The sequence below is a fragment of the Alternaria novae-zelandiae genome, assembly GCF_023758075.1.
Source record: "Alternaria novae-zelandiae strain BMP 2774 chromosome Unknown scaffold_43, whole genome shotgun sequence".
Lineage (NCBI taxonomy): Eukaryota > Fungi > Ascomycota > Dothideomycetes > Pleosporales > Pleosporaceae > Alternaria > Alternaria novae-zelandiae.
The window spans coordinates 79,816-101,090 of NW_026057003.1; the positions used below are offsets into that span (position 1 = coordinate 79,816).

The 21,275-nt window shown below is 51.8% G+C and overlaps 11 protein-coding genes across 11 annotated transcripts; 7 read left to right on the top strand and 4 right to left on the bottom strand.

The window, feature by feature from the left end:
• Window positions 1-548: 548 nt before the first annotated feature.
• On the top strand, window positions 549-1,869 carry J4E88_010890 (uncharacterized protein; the record flags this gene model as incomplete). The annotated part of the gene is made up of 4 exons (XM_049404480.1): window positions 549-892; window positions 946-1,259; window positions 1,312-1,391; window positions 1,441-1,869. 4 exons carry the CDS (start codon window positions 549-551, stop codon window positions 1,867-1,869), a joined length of 1,167 nt encoding a protein of 388 aa, XP_049249760.1.
• A 2,095-nt stretch (window positions 1,870-3,964) lies between these two features.
• On the top strand, window positions 3,965-4,288 carry J4E88_010891 (uncharacterized protein; the record flags this gene model as incomplete). The annotated part of the gene is made up of 2 exons (XM_049404481.1): window positions 3,965-3,970; window positions 4,082-4,288. 2 exons carry the CDS (start codon window positions 3,965-3,967, stop codon window positions 4,286-4,288), a joined length of 213 nt encoding a protein of 70 aa, XP_049249761.1.
• A 195-nt stretch (window positions 4,289-4,483) lies between these two features.
• Window positions 4,484-7,513, bottom strand: J4E88_010892 (uncharacterized protein; the record flags this gene model as incomplete). Its single annotated transcript, XM_049404482.1, has 1 exon — window positions 4,484-7,513. One exon carries the CDS (start codon window positions 7,511-7,513, stop codon window positions 4,484-4,486), a length of 3,030 nt encoding a protein of 1,009 aa, XP_049249762.1.
• Window positions 7,514-8,253: 740 nt separating this feature from the next.
• On the bottom strand, window positions 8,254-9,126 carry J4E88_010893 (uncharacterized protein; the record flags this gene model as incomplete). Its single annotated transcript, XM_049404483.1, has 1 exon — window positions 8,254-9,126. The coding sequence occupies one exon, from the start codon at window positions 9,124-9,126 to the stop codon at window positions 8,254-8,256; it is 873 nt and encodes a 290-aa protein (XP_049249763.1).
• An 887-nt stretch (window positions 9,127-10,013) lies between these two features.
• On the top strand, window positions 10,014-10,543 carry J4E88_010894 (uncharacterized protein; the record flags this gene model as incomplete). Its single annotated transcript, XM_049404484.1, has 3 exons — window positions 10,014-10,187; window positions 10,235-10,441; window positions 10,490-10,543. 3 exons carry the CDS (start codon window positions 10,014-10,016, stop codon window positions 10,541-10,543), a joined length of 435 nt encoding a protein of 144 aa, XP_049249764.1.
• A 316-nt stretch (window positions 10,544-10,859) lies between these two features.
• NOP1 (Small subunit processome complex component) lies at window positions 10,860-12,161 on the bottom strand (the record flags this gene model as incomplete). The annotated part of the gene is made up of 4 exons (XM_049404485.1): window positions 10,860-11,164; window positions 11,213-11,622; window positions 11,676-11,903; window positions 12,145-12,161. The coding sequence occupies 4 exons, from the start codon at window positions 12,159-12,161 to the stop codon at window positions 10,860-10,862; spliced, it is 960 nt and encodes a 319-aa protein (XP_049249765.1).
• A 416-nt stretch (window positions 12,162-12,577) lies between these two features.
• RPL17 (60S ribosomal protein L17) lies at window positions 12,578-13,373 on the top strand (the record flags this gene model as incomplete). Its single annotated transcript, XM_049404486.1, has 4 exons — window positions 12,578-12,580; window positions 12,646-12,859; window positions 12,983-13,170; window positions 13,218-13,373. 4 exons carry the CDS (start codon window positions 12,578-12,580, stop codon window positions 13,371-13,373), a joined length of 561 nt encoding a protein of 186 aa, XP_049249766.1.
• Window positions 13,374-14,357: 984 nt separating this feature from the next.
• Window positions 14,358-15,368, top strand: J4E88_010897 (uncharacterized protein; the record flags this gene model as incomplete). Its single annotated transcript, XM_049404487.1, has 1 exon — window positions 14,358-15,368. One exon carries the CDS (start codon window positions 14,358-14,360, stop codon window positions 15,366-15,368), a length of 1,011 nt encoding a protein of 336 aa, XP_049249767.1.
• Window positions 15,369-16,443: 1,075 nt separating this feature from the next.
• Window positions 16,444-17,511, top strand: J4E88_010898 (uncharacterized protein; the record flags this gene model as incomplete). Its single annotated transcript, XM_049404488.1, has 1 exon — window positions 16,444-17,511. The coding sequence occupies one exon, from the start codon at window positions 16,444-16,446 to the stop codon at window positions 17,509-17,511; it is 1,068 nt and encodes a 355-aa protein (XP_049249768.1).
• A 180-nt stretch (window positions 17,512-17,691) lies between these two features.
• J4E88_010899 (uncharacterized protein) lies at window positions 17,692-19,272 on the bottom strand (the record flags this gene model as incomplete). Its single annotated transcript, XM_049404489.1, has 2 exons — window positions 17,692-19,158; window positions 19,213-19,272. 2 exons carry the CDS (start codon window positions 19,270-19,272, stop codon window positions 17,692-17,694), a joined length of 1,527 nt encoding a protein of 508 aa, XP_049249769.1.
• A 766-nt stretch (window positions 19,273-20,038) lies between these two features.
• J4E88_010900 (uncharacterized protein) lies at window positions 20,039-21,130 on the top strand (the record flags this gene model as incomplete). The annotated part of the gene is made up of 1 exon (XM_049404490.1): window positions 20,039-21,130. One exon carries the CDS (start codon window positions 20,039-20,041, stop codon window positions 21,128-21,130), a length of 1,092 nt encoding a protein of 363 aa, XP_049249770.1.
• Between the last annotated feature and the right edge of the window lie 145 nt (window positions 21,131-21,275).

Here is a 21,275-nt window from a genome sequence, read left to right on the forward strand (position 1 = left end):
GTGATCTCAATACCTCGAAGTCAAATTCAAAAATCGCGGCTAGCTTGTGCCGACAGTTTTCCTCATGTGTCAAGGGCGAACATGACGAGCAAGGAATGTTCTGACGTCCTGATTTTTGAAGCTTTGTATAGTTCACACACGAGTATAACGAGCACCAATACAATGAAGAAGCCGAATACTCTGCATTCTACATTGGTAACAAGGCCAAAGTTGGCAAGTTCTTAACGCAATGCAAGCTTCTGGATTACTTGTCGCTATCCTTCTGGTAGTGGGTGTTCAATCGCTTTGCTGGGATGGGGCGTGAGAAACAACGGGTATCAGCAATCATCCCTTTCGCATCGGCTTATGTGGAATTACGTCACTACACACTCTCACTCACACTCACACCTTCACTACCACGTTGACAGTTTTTCGCTTGCTGGGCTTTATTCACTCGCGAAGTCTTGGAGCGCCCGCTTTCCTAGAGAAATTACCTTCGCGTTACTCACTAATGCTCCTTCCTCTTCCTAACTTCACCTTTACACGTCACCCATTCTGCACCTACTCAGATGTTGTTCGGTCCTCTCCTGCAACTCGCAGTGCTTGCGACTGCAGCTGAGATCAAGCATAAACCGGATTCCGACTATGTCTTCTCCTGCGATACTCCCATTCCCCCTCTCCCCAACGGGACCATGGTCACGAGCTGGGCGCAGTATCTCGACGAGACTGGCGAAGATCTCGATTCGGGCGGCCAGGGTGCTGTTGATCACTTTGGTGGCCCTGCCGGTAAAGCTCCGATGAAATGGCCTCGTAACTCAGAGAATTTGGCCAAGATCCCTTACTGCTATTACAACGAACATGATCGCGATGCGACCCGCGAGGTCATCGAGGCCGCTATCAAGTCGTGGATGAGGTGCGTGTACATCCAGTATGATCATCAATAGATTTTTGACAATGAACTTTTAGTTACCTTGGTCCTCCAGGAAAGGAATCTGGTCACGCCATTAGTTTCGAAGAGCTTCTGGATAAGGGACAGCCAGTATACTGCTACGAGCCGCACCCGAACGATCCAGAACCCGACTTCCCTTGGTTTTATAACAAACACCTCACTAACGAGATCGTAACAATCATGGTGAGCAAGGGAGCGACCGGTTGGGGAGCTGGTGTAGGTCTAAGGGCTGACCAGTCATTTCCCTGGGGAAACATGCTCTACGTCCCGGATACCGGTAGTCTTGTGAACGTGGAGTGGGCGGCTATGCACGAGCTTGGTCATGTCATGGGTGAGTAGTCATGTACGATTAGGCCGCTGACGAACGTGCTAAAGAAAGCCAGGTATGGCGCATGAACACCAGCGTAATGATAGAGACAACTACATCGTTGTCAAGCCCGAGTTGTTGGACGATTTTGAACAGGTTAGTATAAATCACCAGAACATAACCAACCATTTCTGACTCGGAATAGTGTTACGAGCGCGCCCACGCAAAGAACTCTCGGGTTACCAAAGAAAACGTATGCGCCTCCCTGCGATACTCACTTCGGAACCAGTGCATGTGCAGAGAGATCATCAAAGGCATGGCCGAATTCTATCTCCCCCTCTTTGCCTTCGACAAATACGACCTCGATAGCATCATGCATTATCCAAGCGCCCTTGGTGGTACACAGAAGTGCCAACTGTACAGCGGTGAGGAGGACACTGCTGATTGTCCTATTCAAGTCTACAAGAACTTTGAGGACCATAGCCAAGGGACTACGAAGATTACGCCGAACTTGCATCCGTCTGCGCAGGATATCGCGTGGGTCAAGAAGGTCTACGCTTGGGATGAGAAGGGTGGAACGCCAGATGCGACAAAGTTATCCACTGCCGTCGCAACGTCATCGACCGCTGCATAAGGCTTCGAGCTGTTACGTGGGGGCGGCGATGGAAGATTGCTGGACAGGCAGAGACTGAGGTAGTTTAGATGCTTCGTAAAACACGTTCGATGTTCAATCATGCTTACATATTGTCAAAGCCAAAGTTTGCCGATCTCAACTTTTGGATGGTGCAATGAACCTTAGTGGGGGTGGCACGGCAGGTACCCAGGCAGCTCCGTCATGGCGGGCATTCTCCGCATCCTCGCCTACCCTATCTTAATGTTTCTTTCCCTTGATACGTGCGTTGATCTCTTCCTCCATCCTGTTTTGTCAAGAATGCGGATCTCAGCGCAAAAACGAGTTTTCAATGTACTCTGTAGTACAGTCGCGTTACGAAGCGCTGCGCGGTGGCGATCTTCTTATTGGTCTTCTGCATCGCTCACCGGTTTTTCACAGCCTCCTCCACTATATATTGGCTGGACCTTGCAAGGCTGAGCCCGAGAACCAGTATATAATCTCGTATATCTAAGGCATCGCGGAACGATCTATTACCAACTCATTGGACTTGCCACAATGAATGCATTCGTGAAATCATGCGAAGCCTTCCTGCACTATCCGACAAACATCGTAGAGTCTAACGTACGCGCTCACAGCCTGCAAGCGTATCACACCAGATTGAAGCACCAGGCACATCGCCTGTTCGTGGATGAAAAGAATGCTGCTGTGAGCTTCCTGGATCTTCCACAAGCTCAACCATGTATGTTGATTGGGGGTTTTTTTTTATTGACGTAATCGAGCTATGGGTGCTGAACTTTCGCAGATCTCTCACCAGAAACCTTAAACAGCCTTGATGATGTCAAGCAGCAGCTGGGACACGCTTCCCAAAGCGAAAACCAGAAGAATGGTTCTCGTTTCATGTAAGCCTGATTAACAAACGAGGAGCTCATGTCATAACCTTGACTAGATATCTACAAGCTGAACACGATCGAGCACCGTTGAAATTGACGTTAGAAATGCTCTTATTCATATTCACTTACCATCAAGTCATGCCGTTATTTCTGGATTTCGTCTTCTCGTTCGGTCGCCAGCTACATCAGCAAGGCCTCCGTTTCAGCCGATTCAAAGATGAGAAGGGCTTACCTGCGTGGTGGGCGAGCACACTAACAAAGCGCTCTGTTCAAACGCAGGAAGAAATAAGGGTTTGCTACAATCTATGGTCTGCCGAAAGACTGCCAGTAAATCATGCGTTTCCTTGGTGTATTCGGCAGACTGCAGTCTACCATACTTTTGACCAAGACACTGGCAAGACCTTATGGATTATATTGAAGGATTCCGCAAGTCTGGAAAGTGAACTTCACAAAGCTCATATTTCTGTGTCCTCCTCAGGTGCTGGGATCGTCATCGACAGCTGGCGTGCAGCTCTTTCGGTACACTCGGTAATCTTCGACTGGTCAGGCGAGAATTGGCGCTGGTATCTAAATGATATGGAAGAGAGAGCTGAGGTGCTGACAGAAAAGATCCTTCGCACGCGCTTCAGTCATGAGCTGGAAACCCGTTCCTTTCACCCTCCAACCAGAGAATACGCAGTCACGAAAGACACTTCAGGAAATCAGCGAGATCATCCAGAAACTTTGTTACACTCTGAACCGGATCCCCACTCAGACCTAACATTCAGCGATCTCCAGCAAATTCACTTTCTGGAAGAGAAAGTGCAAGAAGCTCTACTGGTAGCGCAAATGAACATCCAGGTCCTGGATTCGCTTGCTAAATACCAGCATGATCGCATGCCATCGATAGCTATTAACTCGTATTTAAAGCTTGACTCCCATACCGAAAAGGCGTTATACCGTCCATGCGACGACGAAGTGATTCGGGACTTCAAAACATCGCAAACCCAGCTGAAATCGCTGTTGCATTTACTTGAGAACCGGAAACATCTAGTACGTACTTCAAAAGCCGTATGCAAACATCCAGCTACAGATGGAGTGGTTTTGACCTCGTTGTCTACCAAGAGGAGTTACACATACGATTACGGTGACTGACAGAGACGCTACAGCTAAAAGACATCCTCCAGTACCGAAGCGTCAAAGCCAACGAGGACACAGCAACCAAGACGAGGCAGGAAGCCACATCTATGAAGGTCATTACATCGGTGACCCTGTTCTTCTTGCCAGCGACCTTCATTGCAGTAAGCTAATCCCCCATTCAAAGCTCCCACCACCAAATTTCATCACCAGCTAACTCCCACTAGACCTTCATGAGCACCAACATTGTCTCCTACGAAAACGGCAACAGTAACATCGAGACGGGCGGATTGAAGACCTACCTCGCCATCACATTGCCCTTGACAGCACTCACGTTTCTGGCTTGGTATGTCATCTACAGGTACGCTAGGGAGACGGGCTTCTCGCGCAGCCGAGATAGGCATGAGGGTGAGAATGGTCAGCAGTTTGTGTGAGCTCAGTGTATGGCGGAATGTTATGTGGTGATCATGGGGGTTGAGCATCACCACAGAAGAAGAATAGTGATGATTTAATGAACTCATATTGTACAATCATACATACATCTTGCACGACCAGCCCTATGCCAGCAATGCCTTTCCTCCCGTATCGTCGCCATCATCATCATCACCATCACCATCATCCATAGCATCTCAGTTATTCCTCTTACTCTTCTCCTTCGCCTTCTTCGCCTTCTTCCCTTTCCCCCCCTTCCCCTCCCCATCATCCTCACTCGCCCTCTTCCCACTCCCCTTCCCATTCGCAGCCGGCTCCAACGCCGCATCCGTATCCTCATCCTTAACCAGCAACTCATTGAGCGCATCATTAAAGTTCTCCATCTCGCATATCTCACCAATCTTGACGCGCATGTAGTCGAACGCAATGGCGACCTTCATATCCTTGTTGCGCACCTTGATGACGCGGGCGTTTTCTTGGAGCGAAGACGAGGTTTCCTTGGGGAGAGAGGGTATGGGTTTTGCGGGGCCGGGAGCGGGGGCGGCGGTGGAAGAGGAGATGGAGGGGTGCATGTCCATGTTGTCTGCGTTTTCGGTTGTGGGGTCGACTTCGGCGTCGTCGTCTTCCATGGGCACGTCTTCGGCGACTTCTTGGGGGTTGAGTAGTGGGTCTGCTTCCTCGCCGTCTGTGACGGTTTGGAGGACGGGGATCTTTTGGTAGCGCTGGCTGAAATGCGTGAGGACGACGGATTTCGCGTTCATCGCCGCGCCGATACCGAGTGCTTCAGAGGTGGTGGAGTGTTTCTTGGCCTTTGCGTCGCCTTGTAGTTCATCGTCGAAAGTTGCTTCGTGGATGAGGACTGTGGTGTCTGCTCCGATCTTGGCGAAGTGGCCGCTTGGTCTGCAATCGCCTGAGTAGCTGACCTTGAGTGGCTTGATTTGTTCAAGGTCTGCTGGGTCACGTGGGAATGTAATCGAAACAGCCATGGCACCGTGGCAATGCGCTACTCTGGAAGCTTGTATTTCGTTGAAACCAAACAGTTTCTCATACTGTTTTTTCGGTATGGCCGCGTTCTCAGATAGTGTCTTTCCGAACGAGTTCAGTATAGACAACCTCGAGCCATTCTGATATTCGTTGGGAGTGATTTGAAGAGGAAGAATTCGACTGTAGCCAAAGTCCTCGATGGCTGAGTATTCGTTAAGCCATTGGAGCATACCACTGTGGGATACGACAGCAAGACCGTATGCGCTAGGATCTATGTTGCTCGCGGAAGGGTCCAGGGGCTGGGGGTTTGGAACAGCATTGTGTGCTACTTGGTACCAAGCACGAAGTACTGATGCTGTGCCTAGGTGGTGATCGGCATGCAAGTGACTGATCCAGATCATACGCAGATTCTTGAAGATATCGACAAGCTCCTCGTGGGGAAAGACTCTTGAAAGCTGACCCAATGTGTTCTCCCCGCAATCTAAGAGGTAGTTGCCGATGCCAGGAACACGCACCAATGTGGAAGACACGTTACGGTACTTGGACGGAAGGGCAGAACCTGTTCCGAGTGTCGTTACCTCGGTGTCACGACGCGCTAGTAGCTTACTCCATATCTGCATCTCTCTGCTTTTGCTTTTGACCTCCGCTTGAGCCTTTTGAGCCAATTCGAGAACCTCAGGCGGCGTTGTAAGTGCCACTTCATCGGGTACGAAGAGACTAGATATAGTGTTTTTCTTTGTGGCAAACTGTGGCATGAGATTAAAGCCAAAGCCTCGGTCAGCGCGGATGGCTCCGGAGGGCAACGGCGGTGCTGTCGACATGCCAGTCCTGTATATACTTGTTTGCGGTACAGTAGTGTTATCGAAAACGGGTGTGCGATATCTTGACGGATCAATCTGCCCAAGTCGCGTAGCTTGTCCTGCTACCGAGTCGTGCGCGATGCGATTCGGCGCAGTATCTAGAGAGGATATTACGTGTTCTACGTTGTGGATCTTGTTCATGAAATTGAGTAGATCTGGGTGACCTACGACGCCTGGACCAAGCATCCAAACGATAGCTCGAATTCCAGTCATAACCTCTGGAGAGCTAAGCTCTTCTCGTTGAAGAGTGCTTTCAATGTATTCAACTGAGGGGATGTCCAAGATGGCGATACCCTGACCGGGTCTATCAGCGCCCATGACCTGATCTGGGGTAATCATCTCGCCGTCCGCGTTCGGTACCGATATGCCATTGGTGAGCTTTCCGAAATCCGGTCCTGGTTTGACACCTAGCGCTTTCGCGCGTGCGACGTCGAATTGACCACGAGCTGAATGCGACCGCACGATGTACGAAACACACTCTGGTGCTGGCCTAGTCGGTGGTAGCGCCAGAATCATAGCGCCAGGCCACGGCGTCCTGGTCCAGACTTTAATGTCAGGAAGAGGCTCTTTGCCCCCTGGCATCGGCCCTTGGTAGGCCGAGAAGCCGTGTGTATCGGGGTTACGAATGAATATTTGAGCAGGCACTTGTACCTCAGAAATGTGGCGTTCTGCCAGTGTATCCATCTTCCAATTCGAATCGAACATGTACTTGATGGTCGCTGTCCGTATCCGGTCGTACCTCAACTCGCGGTCTTCCGGGCTCTCATTTTCGGGAGCCTGTAGTCCGTCAAATGTATTCTCGTGTTCATCGAAATACCGTCGCCGCGCCTCCAAATCAGAATCCGCTTGCGCATCGACTTCAGAGTTGACAGGCGCTACTGAGAGAGCCCAAACTTTGATATTGTCGTCCTCCCACGTCGGGACTATAGCGCCATTGCCGTCCTTCTCGGGTGACTGCTTCACGTACTCGGTCGCATTGATGGGTATGCCCTTCCTGAATATGAACCTCCGACACGTTGCCAGTGTATGTTTCAGATTCGGTGGCCCATATATGTCGAAGTGCGGCTTCGCGGGTGCCTCGCCTTTCTTTCCCCGCTCTTGAGCCAGACGAAAGGTATCCATGGCGGTGGTGTATGAGCTAGTGGTCGAGTCGGCCAATGTGAGCATCATGCCAATCAATCCACCCATGTTCTTCCACTCTGTCCTGCCTGTCATGAAGAAATCTTGCGCCTTCAGCAGACGTGTGCCCTGCTGCACCATCGCCCGCTGGGTGCCCTCTGCCAGGTTGCCGAAAACATAGTGTTTGCTTGCCGTCCGCAGCACGAGCGTTGTTCCCGGCGTATCGGCCGTAGGCGTTGTGACGACCTCAACGCTGCACGACATGTCTTTTCTTCTCAAGAACTCGGTTCTATTAAACTCCACAGGAGGCTTTGTATGTTTGTTCTTGGGCTCGGAGGGTTCAAGGTTTGGCGGTTGCGTAAGGGAGCATGAGGCTGATCCGATTGGAGCTTTGGGGGGTTGATATATCAGACGTGTGAGTACCTTCGCTTCTGCTAGGTGTTTCGCCTTGCCGCTTTTCGTGTGTTTAGATGCAACTGGTTCAGGATCGAGGGGTAAGCGGTAGATCTTCGAAAACGTTCGAATGGATGGTCGAAACCGAGGAGTAGCTCTGGAGCGGAGAGTAAAGGCAGCGAAGTTCGTATGCGCTATGGGCCGACCGTATCGTGGGCGCAATGCGAAGAATGGGACATTAGTCGTAATGGTCGTAGCTCGCTCCGTGGCGCTAATTATGGAAGCCAACTTGACGAAGGGAAGGAATGACACGAGAAGCAACTATGTACAGCCCTGGAAGCATCAGGGTGAGAGAGCGCGTGCAACGAGTCGAAATGATGCGCGTCACTTTTCGCGATGCGTCAACGATCAAGGCTAGATTTAGGCGAAGTAGAGGCCCGTGCGAACTAAGCCCGAGCGGACTTGTTCCGCGACACATTAACTTTCTGTCCATCCCTCCATCTTGATCAAGACGCTGTTTTCATCGGGTATCATTATTCGTCTGAACTATACTACTTTTTGTTCCTCATGTTGAATCTCCGTACGCCTCAAACACTCTCGCTTGACACATTCTAGGCATTCTTCTTCCGGAGCGCTCCACCATCAACAGTAATGTCCTGACCAGTCACGAAGCCTGCCTCGATGAGGTACAACGCGGCATCAGCAATATCCTTCGGCCTTCCAGCTCTGTTGGTCGGATGGTCAGAGACGTCCTTCTCACTAATCTGGCCTGCCCAGTCTGCCCCGTTCTCGTCGCCCTCTTTGCTCTCGTGTGCGACCTTGATGCGCCCGGGAGCGATAAGGTTGACTCGAATGCCCAGGCTACCCAGGCTGATTGCCATGGAGTGCATCAAACCAAGCTGACCTGACTTGCTTGAAGCATAGCCCTCCTGGTTCGGATCAGACTGATGCGCACGGAAGGAGCCGATGTGAATGATGCATGGGCCTGCAGGACTGGAGTTGTTGGCGTTCTGGATGTGTGCGCCGTGTTCAACATCAGATGCTCGGGCTTTCATGTAGGGGATACAAGCTTGTGACATAGCGAAGGGACCAGTGAGATTGGTGTCGATGTAGGCTTTCCACTCATCAATGGTCGAGAGGTCCTCCATGGTCTTGCCATCCTTCCACTGCGGAGACGCGATTCCGCCGTTATTGATCAACACATCAATGCGGTCGTTGAAGAACTTGGCTGCCTCTTTGACTTTGGCACGGATGTCCTCGACGTCGCGAAGATCGCAGAGTGCCGAACCAAGCCTACCATCGGCGTAGTACTGCTTGAGGTGGACCTTGGTGGTGTGCTCCAGCTCTTCTTCATCGATATCGAAAATGTAGGCGTGGTGGCCAGCTTCGAGCATCATCCGAGTCAATGCTCGGCCGATGCCTCGTGCACCACCTGAAATGATGATGTTCTTGTATAGCGCAGGAGCTGGTGCTTGGCCTGCCATCTTGAGGGTCTTGAAATGTGGAGTTGGTATTGTTCGGTATGGAGACGTGTTCGCGGGGTGTGAACTTCGCGTAGGTGTTGTTTGTTTAAGTACGTTGCTCTGACGTCACGCCTCAACACATCGTTTATCGCCACGACGTGTGCTGCACGAGATCTTGAAATCGGAAATCGTTACGAGGATCTCATTTTTGCGGGTCTTACCCTTACTCAAATTTCTAGGCCAAAGACTCACATTGTGTTATGTTGTACAGTTGTTAAGGGAAGACAATTTATGTTCCAAATGTAGTACGACTAGAGTACAACTCAACCATAAACCAGACCCTTTGAGTACGATGATCAAAAGTAGTTCGCAGGACAAGTGATATGATGTTACCAATACTTGATACTATCACATTCTCGTGAAATCTGGGGCCACTTTGGCTAATCATATGTCGAGTGAAGGGAAGCTCAGCATCTTGAGCGTACGGCCACCTCACACAAGTATGAACCTGAGCAGATGTGTAGACTGCACTATAATAGGCCAAACTAGATACAAGGTAGATGTAAAAATCCGGCGTAGATGTAGACTCTGGGGTGTTCAGTGTTTTCCGTGCATGAGACGCGGCATGATGATGAAGCAGAGCCACCCCCATGATAACATTTCTAGTGCAGCCGCCCCTTCCCGATCTGTTGAAACATTCGAGGAGATGAAAGTGAGTGATGAGAGGGTAGCTACTTCCTCAGTCCAACGATACCGCTTCCAAGGTTGGTAACGAGCCCACGTGGCAGAAGATCGGTACCTTCCCATCTGAACCAGAACTGGGCAACGCACTCACCCATAAATAATTTATTTGCGTACACGCACCCCATCAACTCTACACAAACCACCACCAAGAATACGTCTGCAACATGGTTACCTCTACAGCCGCCGACCCCCAGTGCGTCCACGCCATGGTCGCTGAAGACGTTCTCAAGTTTATGTGTGGCCTCATGATCTACGTCTGGTTCGCCATGGATGCCTTCTTCAACATGACCAGCGAGAACAAGTTCCCAGCGGTGTTGGCGTGGCTAGTGCTCATTCCGGTACGTACGCTGAAGATAAAATTCGTATCCGCTTTAACACATTTCAGATCACTCTGTTTCTCCTTACAAACATCGTCATTGTGCACGTAGACGCGATCTCCAGGAAATACAAACTCGACAACGACGCCGTCACCGGGCTCCAATACATACTCGGTTGCATCTACGTACTGGTATTTCTGTCGATGTGTGCGGCGATACGATTTGCAATCCCGAACGGCCACCTACTGGTCTGGTCTTCCTTCTTTCTGCTACCGGTAAGTCCTCGTGGTAGAGCCTGTATCGACAATTCTAACTCTTCGTAGGTCTGTGGCATGCTCTTTGCCCTCGCCATCGACGCTGGGGTCAGAGGATGGTAGGTGGAATATCCCTGCCTGTGGATTCGGTTGAGGAAGGGGCGACTTCAAACGAAATGCGCAAACTTTAGAAAGACGGGGAGGCGGGGAACGAAAAGCAAGAGATCAGAGACGATGGATAGAATCAATCATGTCACCATGTTACACCTGAGTGAACGTAAAAATCGCATCCATAGATCTTTTATCAAAACACGACAACCAAATCCCTCCTGACGCCAGTGAACACCGAGTTCCGTCAAAGTACAGGTATATGACCACATGCATGCAATCGTTTGAAATCAGAAAAGCGCCGTCAGCCCATTGTAGCTCAACATTCCGTCTATTGCGAACGCTGGTAAACACCGACAACCATGGCGTGGTCACGCTCGAAGGGCTCAAGGGTGAGCTGCTCCTTGGGCTTGATACCCATCTCTCGTAGCTTGTTGACTTCCTGTGCGAAGACGGCCTCGGGGGCAGCGGTGGAGTCGATACAGTTGGCCTTGATGGAGATGACGATACCACCTCCGACCTTGAGGAAGAGTCCGGCGTTGAGACCGACGATACGGGCTTGATCGGGCTGGGCAACGTCGGCGAAAATGCAGTCGACCATGCCGACGAGCATGCGGTACTTGAGAGGGTGACGGGCTGCGAATTGTTAGAGAATGTCAGAAAGATGGAACGCGAAGTACATACCATCCTCAACGATGGGGATGACGTTGGTGCGGTGGGTGGCCATGTTGATCAGATCACGACCAGAGCGGTGCGAGAACTCAACAGCGAAGACGGTTCCCTCAGGTCCAACGATATCAGCAACGTGGGAGACTGATGTTCCGGAAGCGGCACCGAGGTACAGGACCTTGGAGCCAGGGCCCATGTAGATGTTGTCGACACCACCCAAGATACCAGCGGCCAACTTGGAGCGGAAGGGGTTCCAGACACGGTACTCTGTGCTGGAGGGGGCTTCGGTCTCGCCGTCCTTGGGCGCGGTGCTGGCACCAACGCTGATGCGCTTCTCGCCGTAAACGGACTCGCCGGGGGTCAAGTTCTTGGTAACGAGGAGATCCTCCTTTCCGCGAGCGACGAAGACACCGGCGTGACGATGGCTAGAGAAGTGGTTAGTGACTGTCTTGCACGCCTCTGAGCTGGCTGGACCTACGGCTCAACAATGACCTTGGCGCCTCCGCGCGCTCCTCCACGGGCACCTCCTCGGGGCGCACCACGGCCTCTTGGAGCTCCGCGACCGCGAGGAGCACCACCACGGCCACCACGGTCACCACCGCCGCGGCCTCCGCCGAAACCACCACGTCCACCCCTGGGGGTGAAGCCACCGCGACCGCCACGGTCACCGCCAAATCCACCACGTCCGCCGCCGCCACGACCGCCTCTGTGAGAAGTTAGAACTGCGCTACAGATAGATGTTCATATATGAGTACGGAGAAGCTCGTAGTCCCTGCATCGTTCTGAAAACAGCTCAGAAAGAACAAGCTTCTCCATAGCGTTGGACGCGCATGCTGAGCGAGCAGACGTAGATATACAGTATCTATGCAATCACATCTTGCTCAACATGCCGCGGTTTGCGCATTGTTCATATTGCGATAGGATTTCGAGGCCTGCGGAAGTCGTACCTGGGAGTGAAAGCCATTGCTGAAAGTTGTCGGGATAGTTCGAGTAGGTTATGGGATGCGAAAGCTACTGCGCGAGGTTAGTCTTGAGATGGCAGAGTACAAATATCAGCCCAAGTACCTCTGGGTGCTCTGTTCCACTATATGCGCGTTGACTGTGCGCGTTGAAGTGGCTGTGGGTACGGTATGTCGCGGTAGATGCGATGGGTGCAGCTTTGAAGTTCGCAGAGCTACATTTTTTCAAAAGTAGCGCCAAATCTGCGCAGCCAATCACGTGCGGGAGGCGCAAGCGGCCCGCTATAATGCCGTGGGCGCGACTTTGGCTTTTTTCGGTTGGGTCTGCGACTTAGTCATCAAGGCCACTTTCGCTCGAGAAGTCGTCGAAATTACCTACCACGTCGGCAGTCCACTACTAACAACAGCACAACTCGACAAAATGGTACGTTGCCCGTCGCGATATACTGTCGGACCTTGCACGCACGAATATGGAATTAATTCTTGCAGGTTCGCTACGGTGCCTCCTCCATTGACGGCGCAAAGTCTGCTCGCGCCCGCGGCAGCTACCTCCGCGTATCCTTCAAGAACACCCGCGAGACCGCCCAGGCTGTCAACGGCTGGAAGCTCGACCGCGCCCTTACCTACCTCGGAAATGTCCTGGAGCACAAGGAGGCTATCCCCATGAGGCGGTACGCCGGCAGCACTGGACGCACTGCTCAGGGTGAGTAGCCCTTCCCACGATTCGCACAATGCGCAGATGGAACTTGGCACGGGAGGAGGAGCTATTGGGTGTTGGAGATGGATTCATGTTGGCAATTGCAGGAACACGGGCTGACTTCCGCAGGCAAGGCTTTCGGTGTCTCCAAGGCCCGCTGGCCCGTCAAGTCCGCTGAGATCCTCATCGGTCTCCTCAAGAACGCCGAGGCCAACGCCGACACCAAGGGTCTTGACACCAGCAACCTGATCATCAAGCACATCCAGGTCAACCAGGCCCCCAAGCAGCGAAGGCGCACTTACCGTGCTCACGGACGTGTATGTACACACCGGCCCACAGTCGCACTCCCCTCTAACATACCTAGATCAACCCGTACATGAGCAACCCCTCCCACATCGAGCTCATCCTCACCGAGGCCGCCGAAGTTGTCCAGAAGTCCAACCAGACCCTTGAGCGCCGTATGAACTCTAGGCAGCGTGGCCGTGCCGTCCGCAAGGCCATCACTGCTTCTGAGGAGTAGAGGAAGCAGGGGAAGTTGATGTTCAGGCGAAGAAAACGGTCAAGGCATGGGCACGGTTTGGGAGTCAATGAGCGATGAATATTCAGGGTCTTTCCACACTCGTCATGTATTCATGATATGGCACTTCGATTTCTGCGGTGTCTGGTCCGTAAAAATAAATAGGGCCAAGGCCTGTTCCCAAATGTTCAAAGCCGAGACTTCCAAGTCGCAAGTTCACGATGTTCGCCAGTGTATTTGATTCCTCTACGATGACAGGACGCTGAACGATTCCAGCGGTACATCTCTCCCAAGGTCCGGCCGCAGTCATCAACATGCTATTTCTTACAATGGAGCCAGTCCTCTACGCGTGCTCAGAACGAGCTCTGAAGGAATGCGCTGCTTGTTTACATTCTCATAAGTACGACCAAGGATTTCAGGAATGTTACTAGAATGAATTTGCGGTACGACGTAGAGGAACATGGGCTGCTTTGACCAACTATGAACGCATGTCAGAATTGACCTCCACATGCATCGATAGACCCTGAGATTCTAAGATTTCCCGTCGTGTGCCTGGGGCTGACCGCAGGCTGCGCTACTATCAACATGCGTTAGCGTGATTGTGAACTTTGGCAGCTCGAACCCAGAATACCAGCTAAGCAAGGCCCAACGGCCAGCTAAGCATGCATGCCGCTAATATCTGAGATGAGGCTGGCTGCAAATCCCACATCATTTCCTTCGAGTCAGTTGCGGTCAGATACGATCTCTTGCCTTGCTGCAATTGCTCCGAGCCAACTTTCCCACGATCGATGACGCAGGCCCAGCAAGCCCATGCATGGGCATGTACCTCGCCACAAAATGTGTCGAAAGATAAGTAGTCATGTATAGACTGGGATCTATCTGTTGTCAAACGTCTTTCCCTACAGATCTCTTTCTTTACTGGTAACGGCAGTCGTTCTTACGTGCATCGCTGCATACCAGTCTTCACCTCGCACCTACTACACAACCATGGCTCGGCTACACCAATCCACTCGCCACAGGCGGCAAACCCCATACCTCGCCTCTCTCTACGCACTTTTCGCTACCGCTGCATACGCGCAAGACTCAAAACGCGGTTTCGCATTCATCGGCGACTCACACGTACCGGACAATCGGCTACTTACTTCCGACAACTCACCACTGGCATGGTACTACAACTGGTCACCATACCCGAACAGCGACCTCATTCCCGCGGACAGCCTAGAGTTCGTGCCTATGATTCACGGCATAGATGCCACGGAAGACGATAATACCGAACGCGTGATTGCAGGCTTACCCCAAAGTAGCAAGCACCTTCTCTCCTTCAACGAACCAGACGGCACCGAGGGAAGTGGCGGTAGCAGCATCAAGCCTGAAGATGCTGCGAAAGCATATATCGATTTCGTTGTGCCCTTTCGGAATGGCGATAAAGGTGGCAGGAACTGGTTGATCAGTCATCCCAGTACAACGGGTAGTCCAAACGGTCTTGACTGGTTACGGAAGTTCAATGAGTCTTGCTACGACATTGACTCCGAGAACGGCTGCCCGGCGGATTTCGTTGCTGTACATTGGTACGGCGCTTTCGATGGTCTGGCAGGCTGGTTAGGCACCTTGGATGAGTTCTACAACGTAAATTCGACAAGAGATCAGCCGTTGAAGCTTTGGATCACCGAGATGGCGCTTCCGCAACAGGACGAGGAGAACACCGTCGGCATGATGAACCGGACACTGCCGTATCTCGATCAGCTGGAATACGTTGAGCGATACTCATGGTTCGGTGCTTTCAGGACAGATGATGCCAACGAATGGACGGGCGATGGCGTCGCGCTGTTTGATGACGATGGCGGCTTGACTCAGCTCGGTGCTCTGTACCTGGGTAATGGATTTGAGGAGGGACAGAAGGGTGAAGGCGCTGAAGAGGATGCGGCGAGTGGGTTGAGGGTCAGTGCTGGACTGATGGCTGCATTGTCGTTGTGCGCGGCCGCGTTTACGATGCTTTGAACGATGTATATGATGCATTTCCTTTTGATTGTAGATACCTTAGCGAATCGTATATATCACCGATGACATGTAGTAATGATTTTGCCTCGAATGTTATGATGTCTTGTTGCGTGCCTTCTAGCGCCGCTACCAAATATCCGGTCGGATCCGGCAAAGTTCACGAGACCATCCCCTCCATCCATCTGCATACCCTCAACGACAATTCCATCACCTAGCGCAAATACTGCAATGATGAAGGTACAACTGCGGGGCCCGAAGAATTTTTTAGAGTAGTAAGAGGAATCCGCGAAGGAGTACTGAACCGCTGCAGACAGATTGCCGAAAGAAACGCATGTCGCGTCGCGATTGCCTCTTACCACGTTTCACGCCAAGCCATTGTAGATCTGTCGAAACGAGCCAAACACTTCATGTCGACCACCCAAACACCAAGTACTTCGATGCGAACCCACAGAACTAAGGGTCTTTGGTCCGGGAGCTATGATCCGATTCGCTCCTCTTGCTGCGACACTCGAGACACTGTAGCCTGGAGAACGATCTGCTTACCTCCTCAAACAAAGTACTGACCAAGCTTTCTCAAACGCGAGATAAGCTTTTCTTGACTACGGCGCTTACAGAATACAACCGCGACTACTACGTTCAGTAGTCTATTTTTGTGCCGGCACATGTTGTTTCCTTTGTCGCCTGCATAGCCTCACCCTGTTTGAGCCTTGGCGGTTATTCCGTCCTGATGCGCAGGAGATCCATATCGGACACGAATATTGCCGAACACATGTGGCGCGACGTGAACTGCTTTAGTTGGCTATCCACATCAAAGAAGTTTGTGGTGCAGCGCGAATGTCAGATGGGAATAGTGGGACAGGGTGGGAGGCTAAGTCAAGGGAGAGCTGCATCCGTTGACCTGAGCACCCAGAGACGATACGAGGGGATGGTTTATGTATAACAACAAACATGTGCCTTAGGCTTCAGAGTATCACCTCAAATCCCTTGTTTCGTTTCCAGTATTCTGTCTGATATACGTCTTCCTCCCCTGCATCGATCACTCAAGTCTCATTCATTCATCCAACCACCACACAACATGCGCTTCTCAATAATACCGACCGCAGGCCTCCTAATTACCTTGGCATCCGCAGCACCACTCACAAAGCGCGACTACTCTCCCTTCCCACTAGTAAACGGCTTCCCAAACCCCTCCCAAGAAGCCATCCTCCAAATCCAAAAAGACGGCCACGGCACCCTGCCCAACGGGCCTCCACCACCAACACTCAGCCCCGATGGCACCACAAACCTCAAACTCATCGCACTCAACGAACTCTTCGAAGTAGCATTCTTCACCGAACTGATGAGCAACGTCACGAACAAACTCCCCGGCTACGACCTCGGTGACCGCCAAGGCTACATAATCGAATCCCTCAAAGCCATCGTGAATCAAGAGGAAATGCACGTACTCAACGCCAACGACGCGTTGAAACACTTCAACACCGCCCCAATCGAAGGCTGCAAATACAACTTCCCCGTCGTCGACTACGAAGGCGCCATCGCCCTTGCAGCAACATTCACAGACCTCGTCCTCGGCACCTTACAAGAAGTATCCGAACTCTTCGCTCGCTCCCAAGACTTCGGTCTCGTACACGCAGTAGCATCCGTAATAGGAAACGAAGGCTCACAAGAAGGTTTCTTCCGCGCCGAGCAAAAGAAGCGGCCAAGCGCCCAACCCTTCCTCACATCCTCATCCCGCGATTTCGCATTCACTGCTATCCAAGACTTCGTCGTGGAGGGTAGTTGTCCGAATATCAACACCATTCCGCTTAAGCACTTCAAGCCTCTGGCGGTCGAAACAAAAGATATCAAAGCTGAAACTCAAAACATCAAGTTCTCGTTCTCGATGAAGGACGCGGGTATGTTTGAGATTGATATGCTCAAGTTGGTTTGGATTAATGGACAGAATGTACCCGTTGTCAAGGCGCTGCGGAATGTGGAGATGAAAGATGATAGGGTTATGTTTGAGGCGGAATTTCCGTTTGAGGAGTTTGTTATGGAGGGGTTGACGCTTGCGGCGGTGACGATGGGGGCGGATGCTTTTGCGGGGGCGGGCGAGGTTGCGGAGAAGACGGTGTTTGGGCCGGGGATTATTGAGCTGGATTGAGTGGTGGGTGATGTATTTGTTGTGCATAGCGACGGTGTTGGCTTTTACGCTGAGGATAGTGTTGCTGGTGTGTAGATAATTGTAATGTCTTATATCTCTACCCATGCCCGTCTTGACCCTTAACGCTCATGTGTGAATCTCATTTGAACTTTCGATGGCCCAAATCGCCCAGACTTCCTTTCACAACTCACTCATAGGCTTCGCCAGCAAAGTCCTAAAATCAACCGTTTCCCTAAAACTCTTCAAAAACTCTCTCATCGTACTCGGCAGCTTGGGTTTATGCCAGGTCCGCATGATGCTCATTATGTATTCCTCGTCAGGGATCCGATTTCTATTCAAATAGAACAGCGAATTGCCTAGTGGCATCCAAATAGCCATAATACCCGTTACACCAAATTGTTCCTGGAGGAAGTAGTCGACTGACTTCATAATCATGCGGGCAAACGGTCGAGGATGCGGGCGATCGGGGTGCGAAAGTGAGGTATCGGTGTAAAGATTGATGCCGCTTGCGACATCGAGGGTGGAGTATAGGAAGAGGGCTGTCAACCAGTAGCGTACTGTGACACAGGCAATGTCTATGCTGGGAAAGGTGATTGGCGTTGCGTTGCTAACAATCTCGGGTGTGTAGATGGCGTTCGCTTCTGCATTGACCCAAGCTTCGAGCTCGAAATGCAGTGTCCAGCATTTTGCTGTGGTGTATACTTGTAGCCCTTCTCTTTCTTGCTCGCTCAAATTTTCGAATTGTAGCTTGTCGATTGCGCCCAAAAGCTCGGGTATGCCGCAAAGGATGTCGATGAGAACGTCGTCGGATGACTTGGTCCGCCCTTTCCAAGGTATCGTCTTCCACTCTTCCTCATTGAGTATGGTTGGTTTCCTGCCGCGGATGGCAGGACCAAGCAGCCGGTATCTTGCATTAGTGAAGAGCCTATGCGCTGCGTCGTTTTCCGCAAATATCTCCGGGCCACGGCTGACTATCATAGCTAGCTCGCCTTCACAGTGACTGAGCCAGCTTTTCGCCTGGTTGGTCGTATTCGGTTCCGCGCCGAACAGCATATCGAAGAGAGCCATGACTCGCGGTACAACAAGTAGTGATTCGCTACTCGCTCGAGCGGGGTTTTGTAAAGCCACGGCTGTTTCCTTGAGCGCTTTCCCATACAGTGTCCTTCCTTGCCGCGTGAGAGCTTCGTTATCCGAAGTTACCCCAAGCTGTGTTATGCCAACTGCAAGAGCAGCCATCTGTAATGCTTCATCGCGCGTGCTAAGCAAGGGTAGCAAGCTAACAAACTCCTTTGCGTCTGTGTTGGTGGTGTGGATTACGCCCTGTGGGTTGTACATATTCAAGAAAGTCGCCATAGTCTTCTCGCTGTAAGCGGATCTCGCGAGCGCATCAGGCAGCATGATTGGTATCGACATGGAACATGGTTTCTGTGTTCCTGGAGTCGATACAGGGTTGAATTGCATTATCTGCATGCCTTGCCGAGGTGGCTGTCCGGGAGACTTCTCAGGCGTCGCATGGCGTCCTAGTTTTGGTGCAGGACGGGTAGGTCCGCTTCCTTTTTGGTAGATGAAGATGCGGTCCGAGTCGTAGCCTCCGCATGCTATCCCGCGTTCTTTGCATTGACCGCACTCAGGCTGGACTAGATCGCACTAAAACACATCAGCTTCACGTCTTGGGTGTTGCTCGTAGGCGCTCGCACTTACGCCCTTCTTTCTTTTTCGGCACGTCACGCAGCCTTTGGAGCGTCCTGGAACTCCCACCATCTCGTAAAGTTAGAGTTGGCGCATGCACGATGGATTTCGTCCGCTGTCACTCCTGTTCAGCGCAGAATGTTCCCTATATGGACATACATCGTCTGCCTGCTAGCGTAACGGTAAAGAAGCGCAGTCTCGTAGGGCTGTGAAGCGCCTGTAGTAGCTTCAGGGCTAGCTATTGATTGGTGCGCATTTGTCTATGACGACGGTCGAAATGTTTGGGAGGTGGCTTGTATGACTTCCACGTTGTTAAGCATCAGGCGTTCCACTATGTCATCTCAATCAACCAATGATGGTTCCTCGCGCCTTACCCCTTTCGGCTGATTCTGCGACAACTCGCGCTGCTGCAGAGGGGCCCCAGCTTTCACCGCAGATAGCTCGGTGTAGATCGAAGTAGCCATGCGATATCTTGATTACCATTGCGATCGCATCGAAGCCTTAACAATCGGTCAAGGGGACTCTCCTGTCGCATGGGGACCCTTTGCGGGGTTAATGCGCGCTGTGTACCTTCCGCTGACAAAACGTCTTCTTCTGCATACCAGCGCGAAATGTTCTCAATACAGCATGGTGATCGTCTGCACAGAGTGTGGTCAACTGGTATAACATGAAGCCAACTCTCCTCTCGAAGATGGCATACAACCAGCAACGACCATCGCCTCGACTACTTTCAGTCAGCTTCTACCTCAAGCCCTAAAAATCAATCGTCTCCATCAAACATACTATAACTACCTACCAAACCACACTCCTCTCCAAGGTTTCGGCATCAACCATCACAATGGTCGCCTCAGCCCCCACCCCCAACTTCTTCACCAAACGCATAATCCACCCCCTCGGCTTCACAAAAACCTACAACTTCTTCCTCTACTTCATTTTCGGCGGCGCACTCATCGGCTTCGCCCTAGCCCGCGTCTCCTACCTCGACTTCTCGCGCAACTTTTGCCCCTCCTCAGGCCCCAGCTCCAGCGGCAACGGCGCCGCACCAGGAGAATGCTACTACTACCTCAACTTCAGCCAATACAAAATCGGAATCTTGTTGCATCTCGCTGGCGTGCTACCGGCTAGTCTACTCGCTGTACTGCAATTCACGCCGTTTATTCGAAAGAGGTGGATTATCGTTCATCGAATTGGCGGGTACGCTGCACTCCTGCTGTACATCGTTGGTCTCGTTGGCGCACTGATGATCGCACGACATGCATTCGGCGGCGGGCTCGATGTACAGGCTTGGGTTGGACTCGCTGGACTGGCATCGCTGGGCTGCTTCATCGTCAGCTACATCAACGTCAAGAGACTTCAAATTGAGCAGCACAGAGCATGGATGCTTCGGGGCTGGTTCTACGCCGGTAGCATCATTACGACTCGACTCATCATGATCATCGCCGCGCAGGTCATCGCTAAGCAAGACTACCACGTCGTCTGGTCCTGCGCAAAGCTCGCTGCAACAGTCGCCGGAAACGTGGATCTAGCGTCTTCGTACCCTGCTTGCGCGGCTTTTGTCAACGGCACGGATCTAGAGGCTGTCTCCAGCGTCGCAGCGACGTTCGCGGTTGGGGGTCCAGAGAATACGGGAGCTGCGCTGAATGCGGCCTTCGGTATGGCGTTGTGGGTGTCGTTTGCGCTGCACGCTTTTGGTGTGGAGGTGTACTTGCAGCTTACCCCCAAGGAAGCGCAGCGGTTGAGGCAGATCAGTTATCAGAGGCAGTTGGAGGCTGGTATGCGCAACCCGGGCTCTGCGGGTCTTACGGCGGATCGCTTGGGGGATGCGGAGAAGTGGGTTCCGGCAGAGACCAAGGAAGAGACCAAAGAAGATGGTGCGAGCATGGCGAGGACTGAGTCGACTGACTCTAGCGCTGATTTCCGTGTATTTTAGCATAGCGTATAGCGTTTTGTTTTTCGATTAGAGTGCTGTTTTGGGAGCGAGGCGTTGGAAAAGTCATTTATGTAGAACATTAGTTTATAATCTAGAGTATCATTCGAAACTTCGTTCCTGACTTCTCTGCCGATATCGATAATTC